Source organism: Leucopleurus acutus (assembly GCF_964270905.1).
Source record: "Leucopleurus acutus genome assembly, chromosome: 18".
Taxonomy (NCBI): domain Eukaryota; kingdom Metazoa; phylum Chordata; class Mammalia; order Artiodactyla; family Delphinidae; genus Leucopleurus; species Leucopleurus acutus.
In genome coordinates, this window is record NC_139160.1 from 64,362,103 (window position 1) to 64,382,939 (window position 20,837).

The following is a 20,837-nucleotide window of genomic DNA, read 5'->3' on the forward strand; positions in this document are numbered from 1 at the left end:
CATGACATGGCGTTACATGTATCCTTACAGATCAGCTCATTCTGAAGAGCTTGCACCTCAGGCTTTCTGACCTAAACTACTAGATTTGGGTCAAAGGCCAGCTGCTCTTTCCCAATTGCTTCTTATCCAAAGCTGCCACCTTATCTTGGTTCCTCTGTGTAGTAGACAGTGGTCAGTAGTTAAATGCCATCAGCAGGCAGAACCCAGCAAAACCCACTGCAAAGTAGAAGAAGAAGAATATCCTTAGCTACCAAAGCTCAGGCGTAGTCAAAGGTTAGGAGTCCAGAAAGAACCTACAGTTGAGTCAATAAAAGTATTAACCATCAGCGCAGTAAACAGGGTTCAGTGCACAAGTCAGGGAGCTGGCTGATCCTCAGTCCACAGGTGAGGTGACATACGACATGCGGTTGCCATGAAAGAGAAATGAAGGGATGGGAGTGGCAGGCAGAGTCTAATAGCCTCTTTGCTAAAATCCTCACAACTTCTCTGTTGCTTTCGTCACTGCACTCTCAGGATACAGCTTTTGTAAGTTCTTCCATTCTGGCCACTGTTCAAAGCTTTCAATACCGTTTTTTTTGGTTTGTTTGTCTTGTTTTTTTGCGATACGCGGGCCTCTCACTGCTGTGGCCTCTCCGATTGCGGAGCACAGGCTCCGGTCGCGCAGGCTCCTGACGCGCAGGCTCAGCGGCCATGGCTCACAGGCCCACCCACTCCGCGGCATGTGAGATCCTCCCGGACCGGGGCACGAACCCGTGTGCCCTGCATCGGCAGGCGGATTTTCTACCACTGCGCCACCAGGGAAGCCCCTTTCAATACCGTTTTATCTGTTCCTCTTGCAGAACTATTCCCTTCGTCCTTCTTTGATGCTCTTCCTTACTTTATGTAGGTCTTTGTTTCTGACATTATTTTCCTTCTCAATGAAGAACTGCTTTTAACATTTTTTGCAAAGCAAGTCCACCGGCAGCAAAGTCCCTCAGTTTTTGTTTGTCTGAAAAGAATATTTCTCCTTCAGTTTTGAAAGATCATTTCACAAGGTACAGAATTCTAGGTTGGTGATTTTTTTTCTCTCAACACTTAAAATTTTTCACTCCACTCTCTTCTTGTTTGCATGATTTCTGAAGAGAAGTTGGATGTAATTCTTATCTTTATTCCTCTATAGCCAAAGTGTTTTTCTTTAATTTGAAAATAGTATACCTAGTTGTAGGAGTTGGGTTTTTTTTTTTTTTGACATTAATTCTGCTTGGTGTTTTCTGAGCTTCCTGGACCTGTGGTTTGGTGTTTGACATTAATTGGGGGAAATTTTGAATCATTATTGTTTTAAACGTTTCTTTTGTCCCTTTCTCTCTTGCTTCTCCTTCTGGAATTCTCAGTAAGCAGATGTGGAATCTTTTGTATTTGTTCCTCAGTCCTGGATATTCTGGTTTTTCTAGCCTTCGTTCTCTTTGCCTTTTGGCTTGTGTGGATTCTGTTGATATATCCTCTAGCTCAGCCACTCCTCCCTCAGCTGTGGCCAGTCTGCTAATAAGCCCATCAGAGGCATTCTTCATTTCGGTTACTGTGCTTTTTATCTCTAGCATTTCTTTTTGGTTCTTTCTGAGGATTTCCATCTCTCTGCTTACGCTGCTCATCTGTTTTTGCATGCTGTCTACTTTATCCATTAGAGCCCTTGGTGTATTAATCATAGTTGCATTTAAATTCCTGGTCTGATCATTCCAACATCCCTGCCACATCTGGTTCTGACGCATGCTCTGTCTCTTCAAAAAAAATTTTCTTTTTGGCTTTTGGTGTGCCTTGTAACTTTTTTTGGATATGCAGACACAATGTCCTGGGTTAAAGGAACTGCTGTAACAAGGCCTTAGTAATGAGGTGGTGAGGTGTGAGGGCAGGCAGTTCCCACAATTAAGTCTCAATCCCCCAGTGAGCTTCTGCCTCTGGACCATGAATTTCACAAGTGTTTCTCATTTTTTTCTCCCCCCACCCCTTCCCTTATGTGGGACAGGATGGCTAGAGACAGCTGGAACTGGGTATTTCTCTTCCCCCAGGTCAGTTAGGCTCAGTTAACACCCCAGCAGGTTAGACTCTGGTTAACTAGTTTCCCCCAAGGGCAAGCCTTGGAGTCTTGGGGTCTATTTCAAATTGGCACTTTCCCCCCACCCCCAGCAGGAAGGCTGAGGGATTTTTCTCTGGTATTTTCTGTAGGATCCTGGTGGAGCTCCTGGAGGAAAATCTCACCGTGTTGTGAGTCCTCGCATGACTGGGTCCCCCTGTAGTTTCTAACTCTCATTGTCACACTAAGCCTGCAGCAGTTGTCAGTTATAGTTCTGGTTTTCCTCCCCAGGCACAGGTCCCCCTGGTGGTTTTGCTCTGGGAAGCCTCCATTTCCTCTCTTCACTGGGGGGGCCTCCCCAGTCTCGGGGGTGGCAGTTTGCCTAGTGACCTCCCCTCTCTTCCAGATGCAACAGGTCTCTCTTCCCTTTAAAAAAAATCTACACTCACCCAAGTTATCTTATCCAATGCCATGGATTTTTTGTTTTCACTTTTTGGGGATCTTTTTTTCTCCCAGATTTGGACAAGGCTGGCTCCTTCTTGGTTTCCCATTTCAGCTCAAGTTTCTTGACTGTGCAATTTAAATCGGGGTTTGCTGGCCGTCTCCAACTACTCTCTTTTATTTCCTCTTGAGGAGATAAAACTTACATGCCTTTTTTACCATTGATCCCCAGTTTAGAAGGGTGTCTGATGGATGTTCAAAAAACACTTGTTTAAAAATGACTTATTTAATCATTCTGCTATTGCTGAACGTAGAATGTTTATAAATTCTATTATATTGTAATAAGCACTGCTCTGATAAACATGTGTACATAAATAAATTTGTACATATATGTGTCTATAATGACTTTTTTTTTTTTTTTTTTTTTGCGGTACGCGGGCCTCTCGCTGCTGTGGCCTCTCCCGTTGCGGAGCACACGGGCCCAGCCGCTCCGCGGCATGTGGGATCTTCCCGGACCGGGTCACGAACCCGTGTCCCCTGCATCGGCAGGCGGACTCTCAACCACTGCGCCACCAGGGAAGCCCCCCAGGGGACATTTTTGAGTAGCAAAGGCGGTCAGAGCCTGAGCCTCCTCTCTCCACCTTCTGGGGTGCGTGGGCTCAGAGCAAGCACTTTTGGCAGAGTTTGCAGCCAGGTACTAGTAAGTGGGTGCCTGCGCGCTGGACCCGGTGTGCTGTTTAGCCCGCCTACCCGCCTCCATCAACTGCGCCTGCGGCCTTGCCTCACACCTGCCTGTGGCTCCTGGCAGCGTCCGCTCGGACCCCCTTCGTCCGGCAGCCCTGCACCTTGCGCGCTGGCTTCGCCTCCCAGGCCTCTAACAGCTGCGCGTAGAGGGCGCTCCTCCCCTCCCCGCCCCCGACACTAGGCGTTCCCGGAAGGCGGCGTGGCTGGGGGTAGACGCGCACGGAGCGGCCGCGGGTGCTCCACTCCAGGTTCTTACGGAGCGGAGGCGCCCGGGGCTCCAGACTCCCCGCTAGCGCCGGCAAGATGCTGCCGGCGTACCCGGAGGTGCCGCCCAGCCCGCTGCAGGACGCGAACCTCTGCTCCCGCCTGTTCTGGTGAGCGCCCCGCCTGAGCTGCGACGCCCCGCTAACGCGGGCCCCTGCCGGACGCCGCCGGCGCCCTTTAAGCGGGCAGAGTGTTGGGCAGAGGGAGCGCTTTCCGCCGCCGCTGGAGCCTCCCCACGCCGGCGGCGTGTTCCCCTTTGCGCCCGGGCGCGTGGGCCGGGCGGGAGCAGGCCCGGGGAGGGAGACCCGGCGACCTGGTGACTGGGGCACAGGGTCTGCCTCCCTTGCCGCTAGTCGCCCCGCCAACCTGCAACGCCAGAGAGCAGGAGGCGGGGAGGCTGAGACCCGAGGCTGCCCCGGGGGCGTCACCACCCAGCGGGAGGAGGGACTGCAGTCCCTGCACCCCACCGTTAGCCGGCTTCCCCCATGCCGCTCAGGAATTCGCAGTTTTGAACTAAAGCTGTAGCCTTTTTACCCCAAAGCAATCAGCTTATTAACAACCTCCTGTATCTAGTTAGCGCCCTGGACCGCTGCCGGCTTCCAGTAATATCACCACCTCTTCCCATATATCTTATGTGACAGCGCGTTCCAACTGCACCCGGCTCCCTCTGTCCTTGTGTTTATGACCACGTCTCTCTCTGCCTCCCTCTCTCCGTGTGTGTCTTTCACTGTATGTCCTGGTACCTAATCATAGCAAATTTCGTGTTGGTGAAAAACACTTATTTTTTATTTAAGGATTAAAAAACACTTATTTTTTATTTAATATTTATTCTATTCTTGAAGACGTTTTGATTGGGACACACAGCCACTACTGGAGTGTGTATTTGACCAGCTCCTTTCCCTATTTCGAATATTTCCACTTCCACCTTTGAGGACCACTCTGGGGATGGGGTCCCTGAAGCCTGAGGGGTCTTATCCATATCTTTAGCCTTTGGAGAAGCAGTGCATGGTCTTGATGCAGGTGGTCCTGCCTAGGAATCATTTGGTCCTGAAACCACTGAAGGTTCCTTGAACTGGGAGGAAACACACAGATAAAAAACGGCTCAGAGAGGTGAAGCTCTTAACTAAAGTTTTCCATCTAGTAGCTGGGACTACTAACAAGATGGGCCTGCAACTTGGGGCTTTTTTTTTTTCTTTTGGTTATTTATTTGGCTGCATTGGGTCTTAGCTGTGGCACACGAGATCTTTCGTTGCAACGCGTGGGCTTCTCTCTAGTTGTGGTTTGTGGGCTCCAGAGCGCGTGGGCTCAGTAGTTGCAACACACAGGCTTAGTTGTCCCGTGACATGTGGGATCTTAGTTCAGCGACCAGGGATCGAACCCTTGTCCCCTGTATTGGAAGGTGGATTTTTTTTTTTTTTTTTTTGGCTGCGTTAGGTCTTCATTGCTGTGCACGGGCTTTTCTCTCTAGTTGCGGCGAGCGGGGGCTACTCTTTGTTCTGGCTTCTCTTGTTGCGGAGCACAGGCTCTAGGCACGTGGGCTTCAGTAGTTGTAGCACTCGGGCTCAGTAGTTGCAGCATGTGGGCTCTAGGGCACAGGCTCAGTAGTTGTGGCGCACGGGCTTAGTTGCTCCGCGGCATGTGGGATCTTCCCGGACCAGGGCTCGAGCCCGTGTCCCCTGCATTGGCAGGCGGATTCTTAACCACTGTGCCACCAGGGAAGTCCAAACCTTGGGGCTTTAATCACACTTGGGTGATTATTAGATCTTTTGTTTCTGGACCTTAACCCATTCATCTTTCCCGCAAATTCTGATGTTTTCTTTTTCTATGGGATGGTCTAGGGGATCCACAGGGGATGGGAGCTCCTATGCTTGTTTTGATTGTGGTGTATTCAGTGTGTGTAGCTACCTCTCTTGGCTATTTTATGGCCCGTAAGGCAAGAGGGGCCTAGAAGAAGGTGTATGGGTGTAGTTAAAGTAAATACTAACAAAGTAGACACATGTCTCCTTAACTTCAGGCAGGGCATGGAACTCTCCAAACACCTTCTGTTTGTGCATTTTCAAAATGTATGTGGGTGGAAATGGGAAGGTGAAGGCTTCTCATTGATTTTGGTAGGCACCCATTTCCAGTTTTCCTGCTGGAAGGAAAGGAGCTATTACCTCTTCTTTTACACCTGAAGGCACTGAAGCAGAGAGGTTGAGTAAGCTGCCTACCATCACATAGCAAGTGAGTGGTGGTGCAGGATCCCAAACCAGGCGGTCTTGTTCTGGAGCCTATGTTCCTTGTGTAGGTAACTGCTGTACTTGTCACCGAATTGGTCGCCTGGACTCATGCCAGGGTCCTAGCCCAGGCTGAGAACCCTTATCTTGGCCGGGGCGGTTGTTTTTCCATCCGGATTCCCACAGCCAGTAATTAAACTGATGATGAGTCTGAAACAGCACAAGCTTTATTCAATGGCCAAAGAATGGAGAAGCAGGAACTTAGTTCGCAAATCAACTTCTCAACCCAGTTTGGGCTGAGGCACTGTATATATATAGGAGGGTCGAGGTAAAAGGGAGGGAATTGAGTCAAGAGAGGGAGGAATATTCATGACTTATCTGAAACAGGCTCTTGTAACAGGTGAAATAGCTCACCCATCCTCACATAGCTTGTAAATGACAGAACTAGGATTATGCCCAAAGCCCGGTTTCTTTTTTTTTTTAATTATTTTAAAATTTTTTTTTATTTTTTGCGGTACACGGGCCTCTCACTGTTGTGCCCTCTCCTGTTGCGGAGCACAGGCTCTGGACGCGCAGACTCAGCGGCCATGGCTCACGGGCCCAGCCACTCCACGGCATGTGGGATCTTCCCGGGCCAGGGCACGAACCCGCGTCCCCTGCATCGGCAGGCAGACTCTCAACCACCGCGCCACCAGGGAAGCCCAAACCACAGAAATTTATTGTTTCACAGTTCTGGAAGCTAGAAGTCTGAAATCAAGATGTCAGGAGGTTCAAGATCTCTCTGAATCCTGCAAGGGGTGAGAAATGGAATATTGCCTGCCGTATCAGTAAACAAGGATGTCACACTCATCAGCGACTGCAGCGCTCCAGAATGAGCTGGTGAGCCCTGAGGAAACTCAGGAAGGGAGACTCAGGATGTGAAAACACAGGATACTGGCCCCAGATAGCTGAGGTGCATATCGAGGGAATGATTTCGGTGAGCCCAGACTCTTGCGTCTTCCCATACATAGAAAAGCACTAAATTCCTTAACTTGGGATATCTGGTTTTCTTTAATTAACAGTAATCTTTCGTTCCTACTACCTGCCCTTTGTTGGAAAACTCCTCTGTATCCTAGCTCCGCCTCGCCTCCTTGGAGCAGTTTTCTCGTAGTTACTTGAGATGCTGCCTGCTGGGCTTCAAGTCCTAAGAATACTGCAGAATAAAACAGCACCGTCAACTTTTAGATTGTGAATATATTTTTTTAGTCGATGGGGGAATCCTTCCTTGCCTCTGTTAGCTTCTGGCGGTTGCAGGCACACCTTGGCGTTCCTTGGCTTGTAGCTGCCATCACTCCAACCTCTGTCTCCATCGTCGTGTGGTGGTTTTCTGTCTGTGTGTCTGTCTGTCTCTGCATCTCTCATAAGGCCACCAAGGATATTGGATTCAGGGCCTGCAGCCGACTCTGGCCTCTGTATCCCGACACGGAATTAAATCTCGGAGACAGAGTTTTGGGTGAAGTAGAAAAGAATAGCTTTATTCCGTTGCCAGGCAAAGGGGGCCACAGTGGGCTAATGCCCTCAAAACTGTGTGTCCCAACCTGGAGGGGGTAGTGAGAAGTTTTATATTAATGGTTCAAAGAGGGCGTGGTCAGCTGGTGGACAGTCTTCTGATTGGTTGGTGGGGAGGTAAGTGGGCGTCAACATCATCGACCTTCTGGTTCCAGCTGGTCTGGGGTCTATGTGCTTAACCGTTAACTTGTCCCACCTCGTGTGGGTTTCAGTATCTGCAAAACAGCTAAAAGATATCTCTCTGTGTATCCCTGGAAGGGGAACCAGGACCCTGCCCGCAAGGCTGTACTATTGTTTCTCTTGACTGTTTCTCCTTGTCTCCCATCCCCTCCCTCCCCTGATTAACAACAGCTTGAACCTGCCTGTTGGAACTCAGGGAAGGTCGTGGAGGCTGAACGAAGCCTATTTCCTGTAATCAAAGAAATGTGCGACTCAGAAAGGCTTTTGAGCCCGGGAGCCCTGCAGGGTCCTGCTCAGTATCAGGCCCACCCTACTCCAGTGTGATCTCACCTTAATGGATTACATCTGCAACAACCCAATTTCCCAATGAAGTCACGTTTTGAGGTAACTGTGGTTAGGACTTCAATATAGCTTTTCTGTGGGGATACAGTTCACCCCATAACAAGTTCCGTGGTTAGTATGATCCTCCAGGGTGTTAGGGACCCAGACTCCTTCTCTCTTGTTACTCCTCTGCATGTGGCCTTGACCCAGCTGGTAACCTCCGAGGCCTAGGCCGTGGGGTGGATGAAGGTCCCGGACGTTGTCACTTTCCACCGGCCTGGATGTAGTCACATGGCTACACCTATCTGCTCGGGGGTGCTGGAGAGAGAGGGCCTCCTTCCAGGCTGCCAGGTGCCAGCTGAAATCTGGGGTTTGTTATCTCAGAAGAACGAGAGCAGATTTGGGGGACAGCCAGCAGTCTTTGCCACACATTCACAGTTCTTGGGGGGCGGGGAGTGGGCAGCGAGGGTGGTATTTCTCTACCACTGTAGCTTTTCTCGTTGAATTATGTCCAGCATTTGCAGGGCAAGAGGGAGTTTTCCTATATATGATTATGTTAGTTCAGTACTGGTTCGCAGGACTTGGTCTGTTCAGCTGAATTGCATTGAATAGCTCCTAAGTGGTATGAAAATAATAAGGGGGAGATGCAGCCATTCCTGCTGTCGAGGAGAGAGGGCACTGACTAAGGAGAGACAAGTGATTGTGAATAGATGCTTGTAAACTATTTTTTAAGAGATAGAAACTTAATAAGAGCTTTTCATTTTTAGAGCAATGATCTGAGTGATAGTTAATGACAAGCAGTGATATTGAGTTAACGTGTGTGAGAAGACCAGAGTATACTTAAGTGCCCAGGAAAACGTCACGACTCAAGACAGGCAGAGCCAGGGTTTTCGTTGAGTCTCTGCCATTTGTCTTGTGTTCCCAGCCTGTCCTGTGCCACCTGATTCCTGAAGGCCTGGGAATGGCCTTCCTCTCTGTGTTCCTAGTATGTCACATGGTGCTTGGTATATGGTGGGATTCAGGAAATATTTATGGAATCAGTTCCTACCCACTCCAACTCCCCTGTTTGTTGTTAGTAACACAAGAGTAAAACAATAAAAATGTCCAGGTTTTACATGTGTTGGAGTTTGGAGCCGTATTTTCTCCTTAAGGAGGATCTAGTAAACCAGTATCCTTGTTGAGAAAGTTACAACTTTTCTCATGGCCTGGAAGTCTTTGTTTTATTTATATATATATATATATACACACACACACACATACACACACACACAAACATATGTAATATATATAATATATATAATAATCTATACATGTATACTATGTATACTGTATGATTGTATATACTATATGCTATAATAATAGTATATATTATTCTATATATTATTTAGTATGTTCTGATGTGAACCAACATTTTAAATATAGTTGGCAAAATGATATCTAAGCTGTATAAAGTTTTTTCTTGCAAATTCCAGGAAAGCGATTATTTTTGTTTGCATTTTGTTCCTGCAGTTTAAACAATCTGTTTTTCCTTTTCTGTAGACTTTTCCGTTACTTGATGAGATATCCCAGTGCAACCCTCAGCTGCCATCAGATGGTAAAACCGTAGTGGACGTGCAAGATTTCACTGCCTTTTGGGATGAGGTAACAAATTCTTCATCCTAAGATCTTGACTGCTAACAGACAACTGAAGACATAGATTTTTCAGAGAATTTTCAGACTTTACTCATGTTGTAAAGTGTGATTTGCTCATTTACTGGAAGTATGTTATAAAAATTCTCAAAATCAGGAATAGGTTTGCAACTACTGGAGATTAAGTATAAAATCAGCCTAAGACATTTGACATGTTGCTCTCTATCTCATTTTCAGGAGAGCTTTCAAAGTATTAGCACATTTTGAACTTCAAGTACGTACGTTTGTAATGTTAGACTTTATAGGATTGGACAGACAAAATGCTGCAGTATGGAATGGGTTAACTAACAGGTACATAAACAGTTGTTACAGACCAGAGGCTTTGGGGAATCAGTGTACGTTTTTTGCCTTGAATTCTCAGATCATCTTATTACATATGGAGTGAAGCCATGGATCTTCATACAGATCTTTACTGTCGGGCAGGGTGGAGGCTCCGCATCTTAAGCTTCTAGATGGTTCTGGCTACTTTGGTGGCAGCCAGGGACGGGGAGGCGACAGCAGGAGGACATAGTGAGCACCAGTGATTCCCAGTTGGAGGGTTGCGCTGTGTGGCAAGCTGACAGGGAGAACTGGTGATTTTCCAACACTTGGTTTATTTATGATGTGCAGGCAAACAGAAAACACAGGGTCTGCTCTCAAGAAGTTGTCAATATTGCACACCCTGTGCAGCCCCTTTACCGACGACTGAAACGCGCCCCCTGCCCCCTGGTTTCATGGTCCTCTGTGCACATGGATGTACCTCCAGTGTGGTATTTCTCATCATAATGCACATTTATGGAAAGCATCATTAAAGTTCCATTATAAAGGCGACTCTGTGTGAATGCTAACACGTACTTTGAATGACCCATTATCAAATTTCTTTTGTACCAAACTATGTAGCATTTTAAAATGAGCTCCTTTGTTCTTCTTTCAAGAACTTAGTAACATGTTCTCAGACTTCTGTGCAACTTGCATTATGCTACAGAACACCCTATTCTGTTGTCCTGGCCTTGCCTATGGAAGGATTCTGCTCCACGCTGGGGTCGTTAGTAATTAGGACCTGTCGACTTAGGTCATGGGTGAGAGAGCCCTCGGAGCGGGAGGGGCACAGACATTGGAGGTTTTGGGGAGAAGCTGCTTCTGAATGAAGGCCATGCTGGGTTGGGAGGCAGGAGATAGACATGAGCTTTGTAACCTGCTCCGCTATACAGCCAGGTGGGCAGGTGGGGGAGGTTTTCGGGGACCCAGGTCTCATTCATGAAATGATGGGACTTGGTCTCAGTCTTGAAGCTTTAAAATAAATGGTCCTGTGAGAGCCTCCAAATCGCCACGGGGCAGGGATTTCAAACGGTCTCTGTTACAGAGTGGGGCTCAGCTGATGATCAGATGATCATCCCTCAGACCGTCCTTGTTGAGTCAGTGCCCCCTGAGCCTGTATAATCAGGAGACAGTCCCCGGTACCCCTGCGCTGTCTAGTGCTGCCCCCTTCTGGTCACGGCTGAGCAGTGCCCGATCCTGAAGCCTGAACAGGGAGGGAACTCAGTGTCTGGCCCTGACGGACTGTGAAGGGCTAACGGGAAGCTGTTGTTTGTATGTGGCTCATTGTTTTCTTGTCGTAACTGAGTGAAAGGTAGTAAAATGGGAACCCTAGGCGTCAGACAGGAAGAAAGGAATGGAGAAGCTTAAAAAATGTTTCTCATGTATTAAAATCTAGCCTCTTATTGATAGATTTGTAATACCTATAAAATCTGGGGCTAGTTTTTTTGGTGATGAAAAATAATTGTCATTTTTTTTTAGTATGTGAATGTTTTATAATTAGTTTAGTTCTCTCCAGCAAAATTTTTCATTTTGAAGATGATGCAGACTCTGCCTTTCGATCTTTCGGGCATTTTACTAATCAAGTGTAACCACTCTTTTTTTTCTTTTTAAACGTTAGCAGTTACTGACAGTTTTCTTAACACATGCATACACTCTTAGTCTCTCAGGAATACGACCTGCGATTGGCACGATGAGTACTTTGTCCTTCTCCCTCGCGTTGGACTGTGTGCTGTCGCAGGTATCTTCATGGTTTTTGTTTTTCTTACAGTAGAAGTACTTTATTGCCCCTGTTTAGCCAGGACAGGTAATGCATGAAACATGTATAAACATGAGGCTTTATCACTCTGACCCATGATGTCATAATTAATTTTTTAATAGAGTTTTTTTTAATTAATTTATTTATTCATTTATATTTGGCTGTGTTGGGTCCCCTGCATTGGCAGGTGGATTCTTAACCACTACGCCACCAGGGAAGTCCCCATAATTAATTTCTTTATTCCCCATTTTTTGTTGCAGTTGGTGTTCAATTAGAGCTCTCGTGGAATTAGAGCTTTGACCGTTATTTGTAAGAGTTAATTTACCAAGAGTGACTTTATCCTATAAAGTGCCCCTTTGCATGCTGAGCGTTACTGAGATTCATTCTTTATCAAATGAAAATGGAGCGATTAGTGGAGATTTCAAATTATTTGTTAGTAAAGGGCCAGGCATGTATGCACTTATGCTGCCACCTTGTGGAGATTAATGAAATAGTTAAAACCAAGGGTCATAATGAAACCTTACAAATGATTAAAAACCTCGTACTGAATATTCTATTAAGTACATTATTTTAATAAGCTAGTAAGCACGTTGTGTTTTCCTTCCTGGTGCCTCATGTTACACAGTTGGGAACTGCTTGTCGGGACTTTGGACGTCTCAGTGAAGGAAATGATTTATGTGACAGCTGTTCAGGACAGACTGAGACCGTGGGGACTTCTTTCTGTCACAGTGGGCCCTCCAGGAGGTCTGGAGGTTGTAATGGCTCTTCCGGGAAGCTCTGAGCATTTCCTCGTGTGACTTGAGTTGGTCCCGTCAGTGCACGTGTAGTGAGTGTGCAGCCATGTGCTGGAGCTAAAGATACAGACGTGAGCAAGCCGCAGACGCCTCTGCCCTCCAGAGGCAGCCAGGTTCTGGGGCGAGACAGACACGCAGGCAGATCATTTCAGCCCAGTGTGGCGAGCGCTGTGATGCTGTGGACACAGACGCGCCACCCCTGTGTGTTGCAAGAGATTTTAAGGACATGTGCACATGCTAGTCTCCTGTGTTCTGTACAACAAAATACAGAACTCTAAACGTGGGATGTGTACACAAGAGGGGGATGTGTACACAAGAGGGGGATGACTTCCTTTATGACGGACTTTTGCTCTTTGGACACAACTCACTTCAGAGTTCTTTTAATAATTTTGGATATATTCTTCACACACAGGTTTTTAAGAGCAAGTATTTGTCAATAAAGGATACCTGGATGCAAGAACAGCTGCATTATACATCAGATACATGAAATACACGTCCTGCTGGGCTGCTCTGCTAGTTAAGAATGTTAAACATTCTTAATTAGTCTTTGCTGAATATAGCACTTTATTAATAATCCTTATCAACCATTAGTTTACCTTGACCAATGGTGTTATTCTTCCTTTTTTTTTTGTCCTGACTGCCTTAATCCTATTCTAAACGAAAGCGTTTAGAATACTGTACTTAATCCTATTCCTTCAGAATAAGATTCTGAATGAAAGGGTTTAGAATCTTATTTTTTCGTTATTCTAAAGGAAAGGGTTCTATCGTTTATCAAGCGCCCAGGGTGGGGACAGTTGTTCTGCGGGGCGTGTCCGTCCTGAGTGCTGCCTGTTCACGCGTGTGTGTTGCCATCTGTTTCAGTCGTCACTGTTGAGTGCTGTGCTGGGGGAGCTGCCCCCGAGCCAGGGGCTGGTCAGCGTGCACGGGAGGATCGCGTATGTTTCTCAGCAGCCCTGGGTGTTTCCAGGAACTCTGAGGAGTAATATTCTATTTGGGAAGAAATATGAAAAAGAACGATATGAAAAAGTAATAAAGGCTTGTGCTTTGAAAAAAGTGAGTCATGACTTTTGAGTTGCATATATTCGAATTTCAAATAATGAGAGCGTTGGTTTAAACTACAAGGTTTGTTAAAAGTTTCTTTCAAATTTTGAAAGATCTTTTCATGTTTAATACTTTAATCTCGTCTTCTGAGTAAATATGCACACATGTGTGTCACTATTTGAATCCTGATGTGATACCAACAATCATAGAATGTCTTTTTTGGGGAGGGAGTTGTTTCACTTTGTGAAGTTTTATTCACTTTTAACTTCTCTTTTTAATGGGCAATTACAAAAATTTGTAAAAAATAGAGAGCACAGTGTAATGAACTCTCAGTTACCCGCCCCCAGCTTCAGCCAGGATCGGCTCGTGGCCAGTCTTGCTGTATCTCTACCCCTGCCCACTGCCAGCCCCACTCCCACCCCAGATTATTCTGAAGCAGATCCTAGGCCTCAGATTAGTTCATCTGTAAACATTTCACTAGTTTTCTCTAAAAGATAGGAAAGCCTCTGGAAAAAAGTCGCCACGTTATTGCACCTGAAAAGTAACCAAAATTCCTGAATATCGTCAACCTTCGAGTCGTGTTTGCATGTTGTTAATCATCTCACTGAGAAGTCTCATTCGCTGGTGGTTTGAATCAGGCTCCACATAAGGTCTGCCTCCTGCGCTTGGTTTCTGCCTCCTCCTTCCCTTTCAGTCTGTAGGCTTCCCTCTCCACTTCATTTTTGACTTGTGTTTTATTATTTAAGGAAAGCGGAACGCTTTAACATTTCTTCTTATTATTGCATTGTTTCACTGGGGGAAAGGTTGTTTTCACAAATGGCTTTGAGTTTCATAGAAAATGGCAACTGAAAACATTTAACTCTGTTGGGATTTAAATGAACTTAGTGAATGAATGACGAAAACTGAACTTATCTGATAGGAGAATGTAATTTGGCAAAAAGAAAGAAAAATGTAAATACTGATAAATACGATGTTACTCTCTTGGATGATAAAAATCAGTGAATGATAGCATTAAAGGGCTCCCTCCGAGTCTGTTCAGTGCATTCTGGACGTCTGACTGCCCTTTTATGCTGCGAGGAAGAGGCTGGGACAGGCTTTCAAGGGCGTGGTGTTGAGGGCTCCAAACCCGCCCGCTTTGTGAGGAAAGAGTAATTCTGCTTGAACAATGGCTTGAACATCATAGATTGCATCAGTTGATGTGGACAAAACAGAATTGCTTGCTCGTTTACTGGGCTTCTATTTCTTTCTCCCAGGTTATTGTTAATGGGAGATTGTGCATTTGCAGAAATGACATAAGTTAGCAGTAATGAGCTAGGTTTTTGTTAAGTGGTATATATATTGTGGAAGAAAAGAAGGGGGAAAGCACATGTATAACAGTGAGAACGGTAGCTCTCATTTATTCAGAGTCCACGTGCAAATCATTTTTCTGTCGCTCACAGACGCTCATGCGCGCACATAAAAAGTATAGGGGTTATTAATGTTTTGTGAGTCCTCGATGTCACCACCCTCATTCTGTAGTTGGTAAAACTGAGGCTTGGAGAGATGAAACCGCTGTCCCCAACATTTGCACCTCACGTTCAGTCTGTCCCTGCATGACTCTAGACTCCATGCTTTTCCACGGTGTCATGCTGCCTCTCAAATGAAGAAATTTAAAAGAAGGAACTTTTTAAACAGCGGGTGATGGATGAAGGTAAGGTTGAATGTGGAATAAGCAGATCTCAGACATTTCCTCTTTACCTTTAATCACGTCCAGCTCCCGATTCCCAGATCATACTGCAGAGACCTAGGCCAGTGTGTGGGTGTTTCTTTCACGACCTTGCCTTTCTGGTGACGCTCAGCCCTGTCTTTCCCCCCAACATTTGAGCATCTCTGGAGGAAAGCAGATGTTGAGATAGGGGCTTCCATTCAGCGTTTTCCCCGGCGATTGAGGCTTTGCCCCAGCCCCGTGGGGTGATGGGCCCAGTAACTCGGGCTGTGTCCTGGGGCTTCACCCACCCTCGGGTGTCCCTGCGGCACAGACTCTGGTGGGAAGGGGCCCCTGCGGGATTGGGCTGCACAGCGATTCTTCTGTACGTGATGTGAGGTTTATAAACACGGACTGCTCTCCCGTTGTGCTGCGTGATCGGGACATAGAGTTGGGGCCCTCGTGCCCATTCCCTCCTTGGCAGGAAGGGAGGCCCAGGGCGGAGAAGGAGTGGAGAGCGGAGTCCTGGCCTCGGCTTTGTCACTTGCTGCTGTCACTTTGGACACGTCCTGTTTCCTGCCTGGGCCTCTGACGTTTCTGCAGCAAAATGAAGGCCTTGGGTCAGAGGGTTTCCAAGAGGTTTTGCTGCTGCTCTGAAATGTCGTCTATGACTCTGATTAGCAAGGGGTCAGCAAGGTCTTTACGACACCTGGGAACCACTTAATGAGTAATGAGATCCTCTGCTTATCTCCTTCTGGAATCCCTGTGTCAGTGGATGGGCATAAGACAGTCACAGATAATAGTGGCATTCTGGAATTATTTTGGCCTGTAGATACAGAGACTGCACAGGTAGTAGAAAAGCCTTGGCCTTTAGAGAGAAACAGTCTTGGGTGGTAACTCCAGGTATATGTCTGTTTCCTCTCTTATTAAATGGGGGAGGTGTGGCATTACTGTAAAGACTACAGGCAGTGCCTATAAAATGCAAATATGCCAGGTTTTTAGTAAATTGTAGCTATTGTTACTCTTATAGCCCTTTTCTCTACATCCATACATATGTACTGTAGGTACATATAAATATAATAAAGGTTTCTCCTTACAGATCTCCTTACCTCCCACTTCCCCCAAATCCTGAGGAAAAAAAACAAAAAAAGCAACATTTCTTGTATTACATATGTTAATAACAACACAGATGTATTATACTAGGTCTAGTTAACGTAATTACATATGTTAATAATAATATAAATGCATTATACTATATCTAGTTGAAGTAAACATTAAAGCTCATTGAGCTGAAAACTTTTATGTAACAAAGTAGAGAGATAAGACGTAATCACATTTGGCAACATCGATTCAGGCTGATGACATCAACTCCAAGGCCCAGGAGTCAGAAGGCTCAGGGATTGGGTCTCAGGGTCTCTGTTGACCAGGTGTGTGATTTCGGTTGATTGTCTGAACCTTACAAGCCTGTTTCTTCATCTGTAAAGTGGAGATAATAATACTGTCAACCTCATGAGGTTGTTTTGAGGATGAAATGCAGTAATGATTTTAAAGCACCTGATTGCTAGGGATGTAACACGTACTCTATAAATGTTAGAGTGATTTTGAAAATAAATTAGCTATTAATTATAAGCTCAGCTAGTTTTTGGTAGAATCACATCCATAAAATGTGACATGTAAGAAGGAAGGAGTATTTAACTTCCATTTTTGAGTTAATATTTATATAGGTGCTCTGCACATAGTACATTATATAAATCGACAATAAAAATATTCTGTTACCATAACACAAGTAATATAGTATGTCACATTTGTCTACATATTATCTTCAGCCACTTGAAGGCTCTTAAAAACTTTCAGGCGATACATATTTAAAGGTATCACAGTGATAAATTCTAGTTTAATATTTTCTCACATAGATCGCTTGAATTTACAAACCCCTCTTGGGTGCCCACAGCTTGTACTTTTATTTCATATTTACCACATTCCTGCCAACTTGGACACTTTCAGATTGCCTTGACAGTCATAGAATAATAAGTTTATTGATACTTCCTTATCTAGGTATAGAGGTCTTCAAGTCCTGAATTATTTTAGTATTGCCTTCATTTCAAATATACTTTTCAGTCACCACTTGGATAGCATGATGTGAAAGAGCAGAAGGCTATGAACTGCCGTGAGCTTGTTCAGATTCCAGCTCTTCTGTTTAAAAGCTGACAGTCCTCAGACCAACGATGTAACCTCACTTAGTCTCAGTTTCCTCATCTGTGAAATGGGGCCAGTACTTACTGTGCAGCTTGTTGTGAGGATTAGAGATAATCGGTATCAGGGTTCAGAACAGTGCTTGGTGCACAGAGCTTCCCCACTCCAGGAGCTGAGAGAAGGTCCTTCATGAAAGATGTAAGCAAAGCCTTAGGAACCCAGCAGGAAAAGAGACGACTCCAGGATGGTTTCATGGAAGAGTGTGTTTGGGCTGAGCCTGGAAAGATGGGCAGGATATTGACAGGTTGTGCGAGGAGGGCCAATTCCAAATGGAAGAAAAACTGTGAAGAAAGGCAGAGAGACCCCCTGCTGTTTGACTCTGGAACCCAGCCCTCCTCTGCCAGGACCTCACATCTGTCTCTGCTCCGTGATGTTTCTACTGTAAGTCTCCACCATCGCTGAAGGGCCCTCGATGTGCTTCAGGACGGGTGGCATCAAACCAGCGTCGCCATTTCCTTGTGTTTCTCTAGTCTATATACTGCTTTTCAGTGCAAGTTGGTGAAATTTAACTGAAAGGTAACAATGCCTCCAGTGGGAGGAACTATAATATATGCTCAACTCAGGCTTTTCCCTTTAACCTAATTGGAAAATGGTGGCTGGGAAATTAGCCTGACTTGGATTTTACTTCAAATCCTTTGAAATGGTTTTCCCATTTGGGGCTGGTCCATAAATAATTTGCAGAGTAAATAACACACTTGAAGTCCTACTACCAGACTCAGAGAGCCTGTTTCATATGGCCTAACTGTGCTAAATGAAAGAGATTTAAGTGCCTCTTCTAGAATGTGGTGAAGATTGCTGTGCTATAGCTAGGTGCAGTTTTGAGAAGGAAACCAAAATGACATAAAATCAAGGCACAAAATCTAAGTGGAACAGTTTGCAAGGACTGTCAACAGTGAAACGGAGGCTAAGTAACCGTGTGTGCGCATGTGTGCGTGTGTTTAAGGCTGGAAACCTATCTTAAAATGGCTCATTGTTTTTCGTGAAAACCAAAAGCAAGAGATGGTATAAACTTCTGAGCCTAACAAAGAAATAATGTAAAATAATGATGAATTTTCACGACAGAGCAATTGCTCCCTTTCATTTGATGCAACCCAGTGAGGGTGCAGGGGACCTGTGTGTGCCAGTGTGTCTTTCTGGCTGTCAGGGAGGGTTATGATGGAGATGGTATTTCTCTTCTTCTTAGGGTCATGTGATTTCCCTGTTGTGATTCACACTGTGAATGGGGTCCCACTGTTGGTTTGATGAGAAAATAGGGATAAGTCACCAATAGCAAGTTATAATCAATTCATGTCCTTTTTCCACTTACAGAGGGTGTTCATACACTTCTTTTTTTTTTTAAACATCTTTATTGGAGTATAATTGCTTTACAATGTTGTGTTAGTTCTGCTGTATAACAAAGTGAATCAGCTATACGTATACATATATCCCCATATCGCCTCCCTCTTACGTCTCCCTCTCTCCCTCCCTGTCCCACCCCTCTAGGTGGTCACAGAGCACCGAGCTGATCTCCCTGTGCTATGCGGCTGCTTCCCACTAGCCATCCATTTTACATTTGGTAGTGTATATATGTCCATGCCACACTCTCACTACGTCCCAGCTTACCCTTCTCCCTCCCCCTGTCCTCAAGTCCAGGACAGGAATAAAGATGATTCTCACAGCATCCTTGAGTTTACTGACTCTTGTTTCTGCAGCACATTCTGTAGAAGAGGGAAATGAGACTTAGGGAGATCAAACGACTTGTTTATCATGGAGGCCCCAGTGTGCCACTTGCTTTCTCCCCAAATTTGCTGAAGTAGAGACAAAGAAATGAGGGCTTCATCTGCAGAAAGATAGTGCTGTGTATCCTAGGTTGATGCCTGAGGGGTTTAGTAGATGACAAACTCCCCACAAACTCTGCTTGTCTGTGCCACGTTGTGTCCAGTGATAATTATAGGCAATCTAAGTAAAGGTTTCTAATATAACACTGTGTAACTTAAATCTGGTTGTAATCTTGTCATTTGGGGGATATTCTTGTCATCTTTTCTTTTTTTCCCAGGTACTCTGATTGGTCTACTTACTTCTTAAATAATATTCAAGTAGAACTTTTGATAGATTCCCAGATCCTCAAGTCAAACCTTCACATCCTTCTTAAACTTGAGTTTTTCTTGCTTCCACGGACAGGCGCCTACTTAGTCCAGCTGATCTGCTTGGTGTCCCTCGAGCACACTGTTTGCTTCACTTTTGTCTTTCCTGCCCAGCTGTTCTTCTCCCATTTCTTGTATAGACCTTGTCTGTCACTCTGTCAGTCTGTCTTAAGTATCACTGTGAAGACAGAGGTCAGGTGTTATCCCTTCTCTGAAAGTGGGAAGCTGAGGCCGAGATCAGCAAGATGTCCAGTTTAAGACACACTTATTCCTTGATTAAAAAAAAGTCCTGTGCCTTCACCAGCCTGGGACACCAGCCCTCACACTTGGGCCTCTAGCACAGACCTTCCCACTTGCATATCCAGCTGCACTGTGACATCACCAAGAGGTCATCTCAGCTTGTCCACAAGCGAAGTCTCCTAAACCTGCGTCCACCATCTTCCCCAACCCAGTAAATGGAGACCCTGTTCTTCCCCTTCCTCATGCCCCACACAACACAGTCCTCTTCTCTTACCTCCTACACCTGTCCCATCGCAGGCCTTATAGACTCCACCTTCCCAGTGTGTGTGGAGTGTGTGACCCTGTCTCTCCGTCCTCACTTCTCCCACTCTGGTCCTGGCCACCGTCGTCTCTCACCTGGGTTACTGCCGTGGCCTCCTAACTGGTGTCCTCTCTCACCCTCCCCCCTTACTGTCTGTTCTCCACAAAGAGGCAGAAGTGATTCCTTAAAAGTCTCAGACTGTGTCAGGCCCCCCATTCCCCTCCCCCTTTTACTGGGCTGACACCAGGGCTCCTCCTGCCCTGACTCTGCCCTCGTTCTCCTCATTCTCACTCTGCTTCTGCTCTCCGGGCCTCCTTGCTTGTCCCGGGACACCTTGGCCGTCTGCCCCATAGCCTTTGTACTCGCTCACTGCTCTGTGCGGAGCACCCTCTCCAGGTCAGTGTAAGACCCTTCACCCTCCAGAACATCTGCTCCAACCCCGTCTGAACAGGGCCCTTCTCGACCCCAGTAGTGACTCACTTTCCCTCCTTTACTCCCTATCCCCCTAAGTAGGCTTCTTTTTTCTTCTAGTCCTTAGTACTTGCACTCATGTTAATTTTCCATCTCCCACCGTGGAAAGCAACTCTAGGGACTGTGTTTCCTCATGGCTGAATTCACTGTGCCCGGAACAGTGCCTGGCATATAGTCGATCCTCAATAAGTATCTGTTAAAATGACCTAATGCATAAATGCTGTGAAAAACTACAGAATGTAAACACACGAAGAACCCCGAGAGATGTGTTTTAAAATGTTTAAGGTTACGGTTTAGTCACTATGAAATGTACCCATTGCTTTTGATCAAATACTTGTATGAAGAACTAATGCTAAAAAAGGTTAGGATGGCAGGAGGAGAACACATTTGAAATCTTTCTCTTTTTCCCCTTTTCTGTCTCCATGTA

The 20,837-nt window shown here is 45.8% G+C and overlaps 1 protein-coding gene across 1 annotated transcript in view; it reads left to right on the forward strand.

Annotated features, from left to right (window-relative positions):
* Positions 1–2,000: 2,000 nt before the first annotated feature.
* Positions 2,001–20,837, forward strand: part of LOC309974609 (ATP-binding cassette sub-family C member 4-like) — a gene marked incomplete at its 5' end in the record, with an annotated part of 124,403 nt that continues 105,566 nt past the window's right edge. Inside the window, 6 exon segments of the mRNA XM_082859267.1 lie at positions 2,001–2,042; positions 3,446–3,606; positions 3,679–3,964; positions 8,687–8,746; positions 9,301–9,402; positions 13,159–13,350. Of these exon segments, the coding sequence (XP_082715393.1) occupies positions 2,001–2,042; positions 3,446–3,606; positions 3,679–3,964; positions 8,687–8,746; positions 9,301–9,402; positions 13,159–13,350 (843 nt within the window).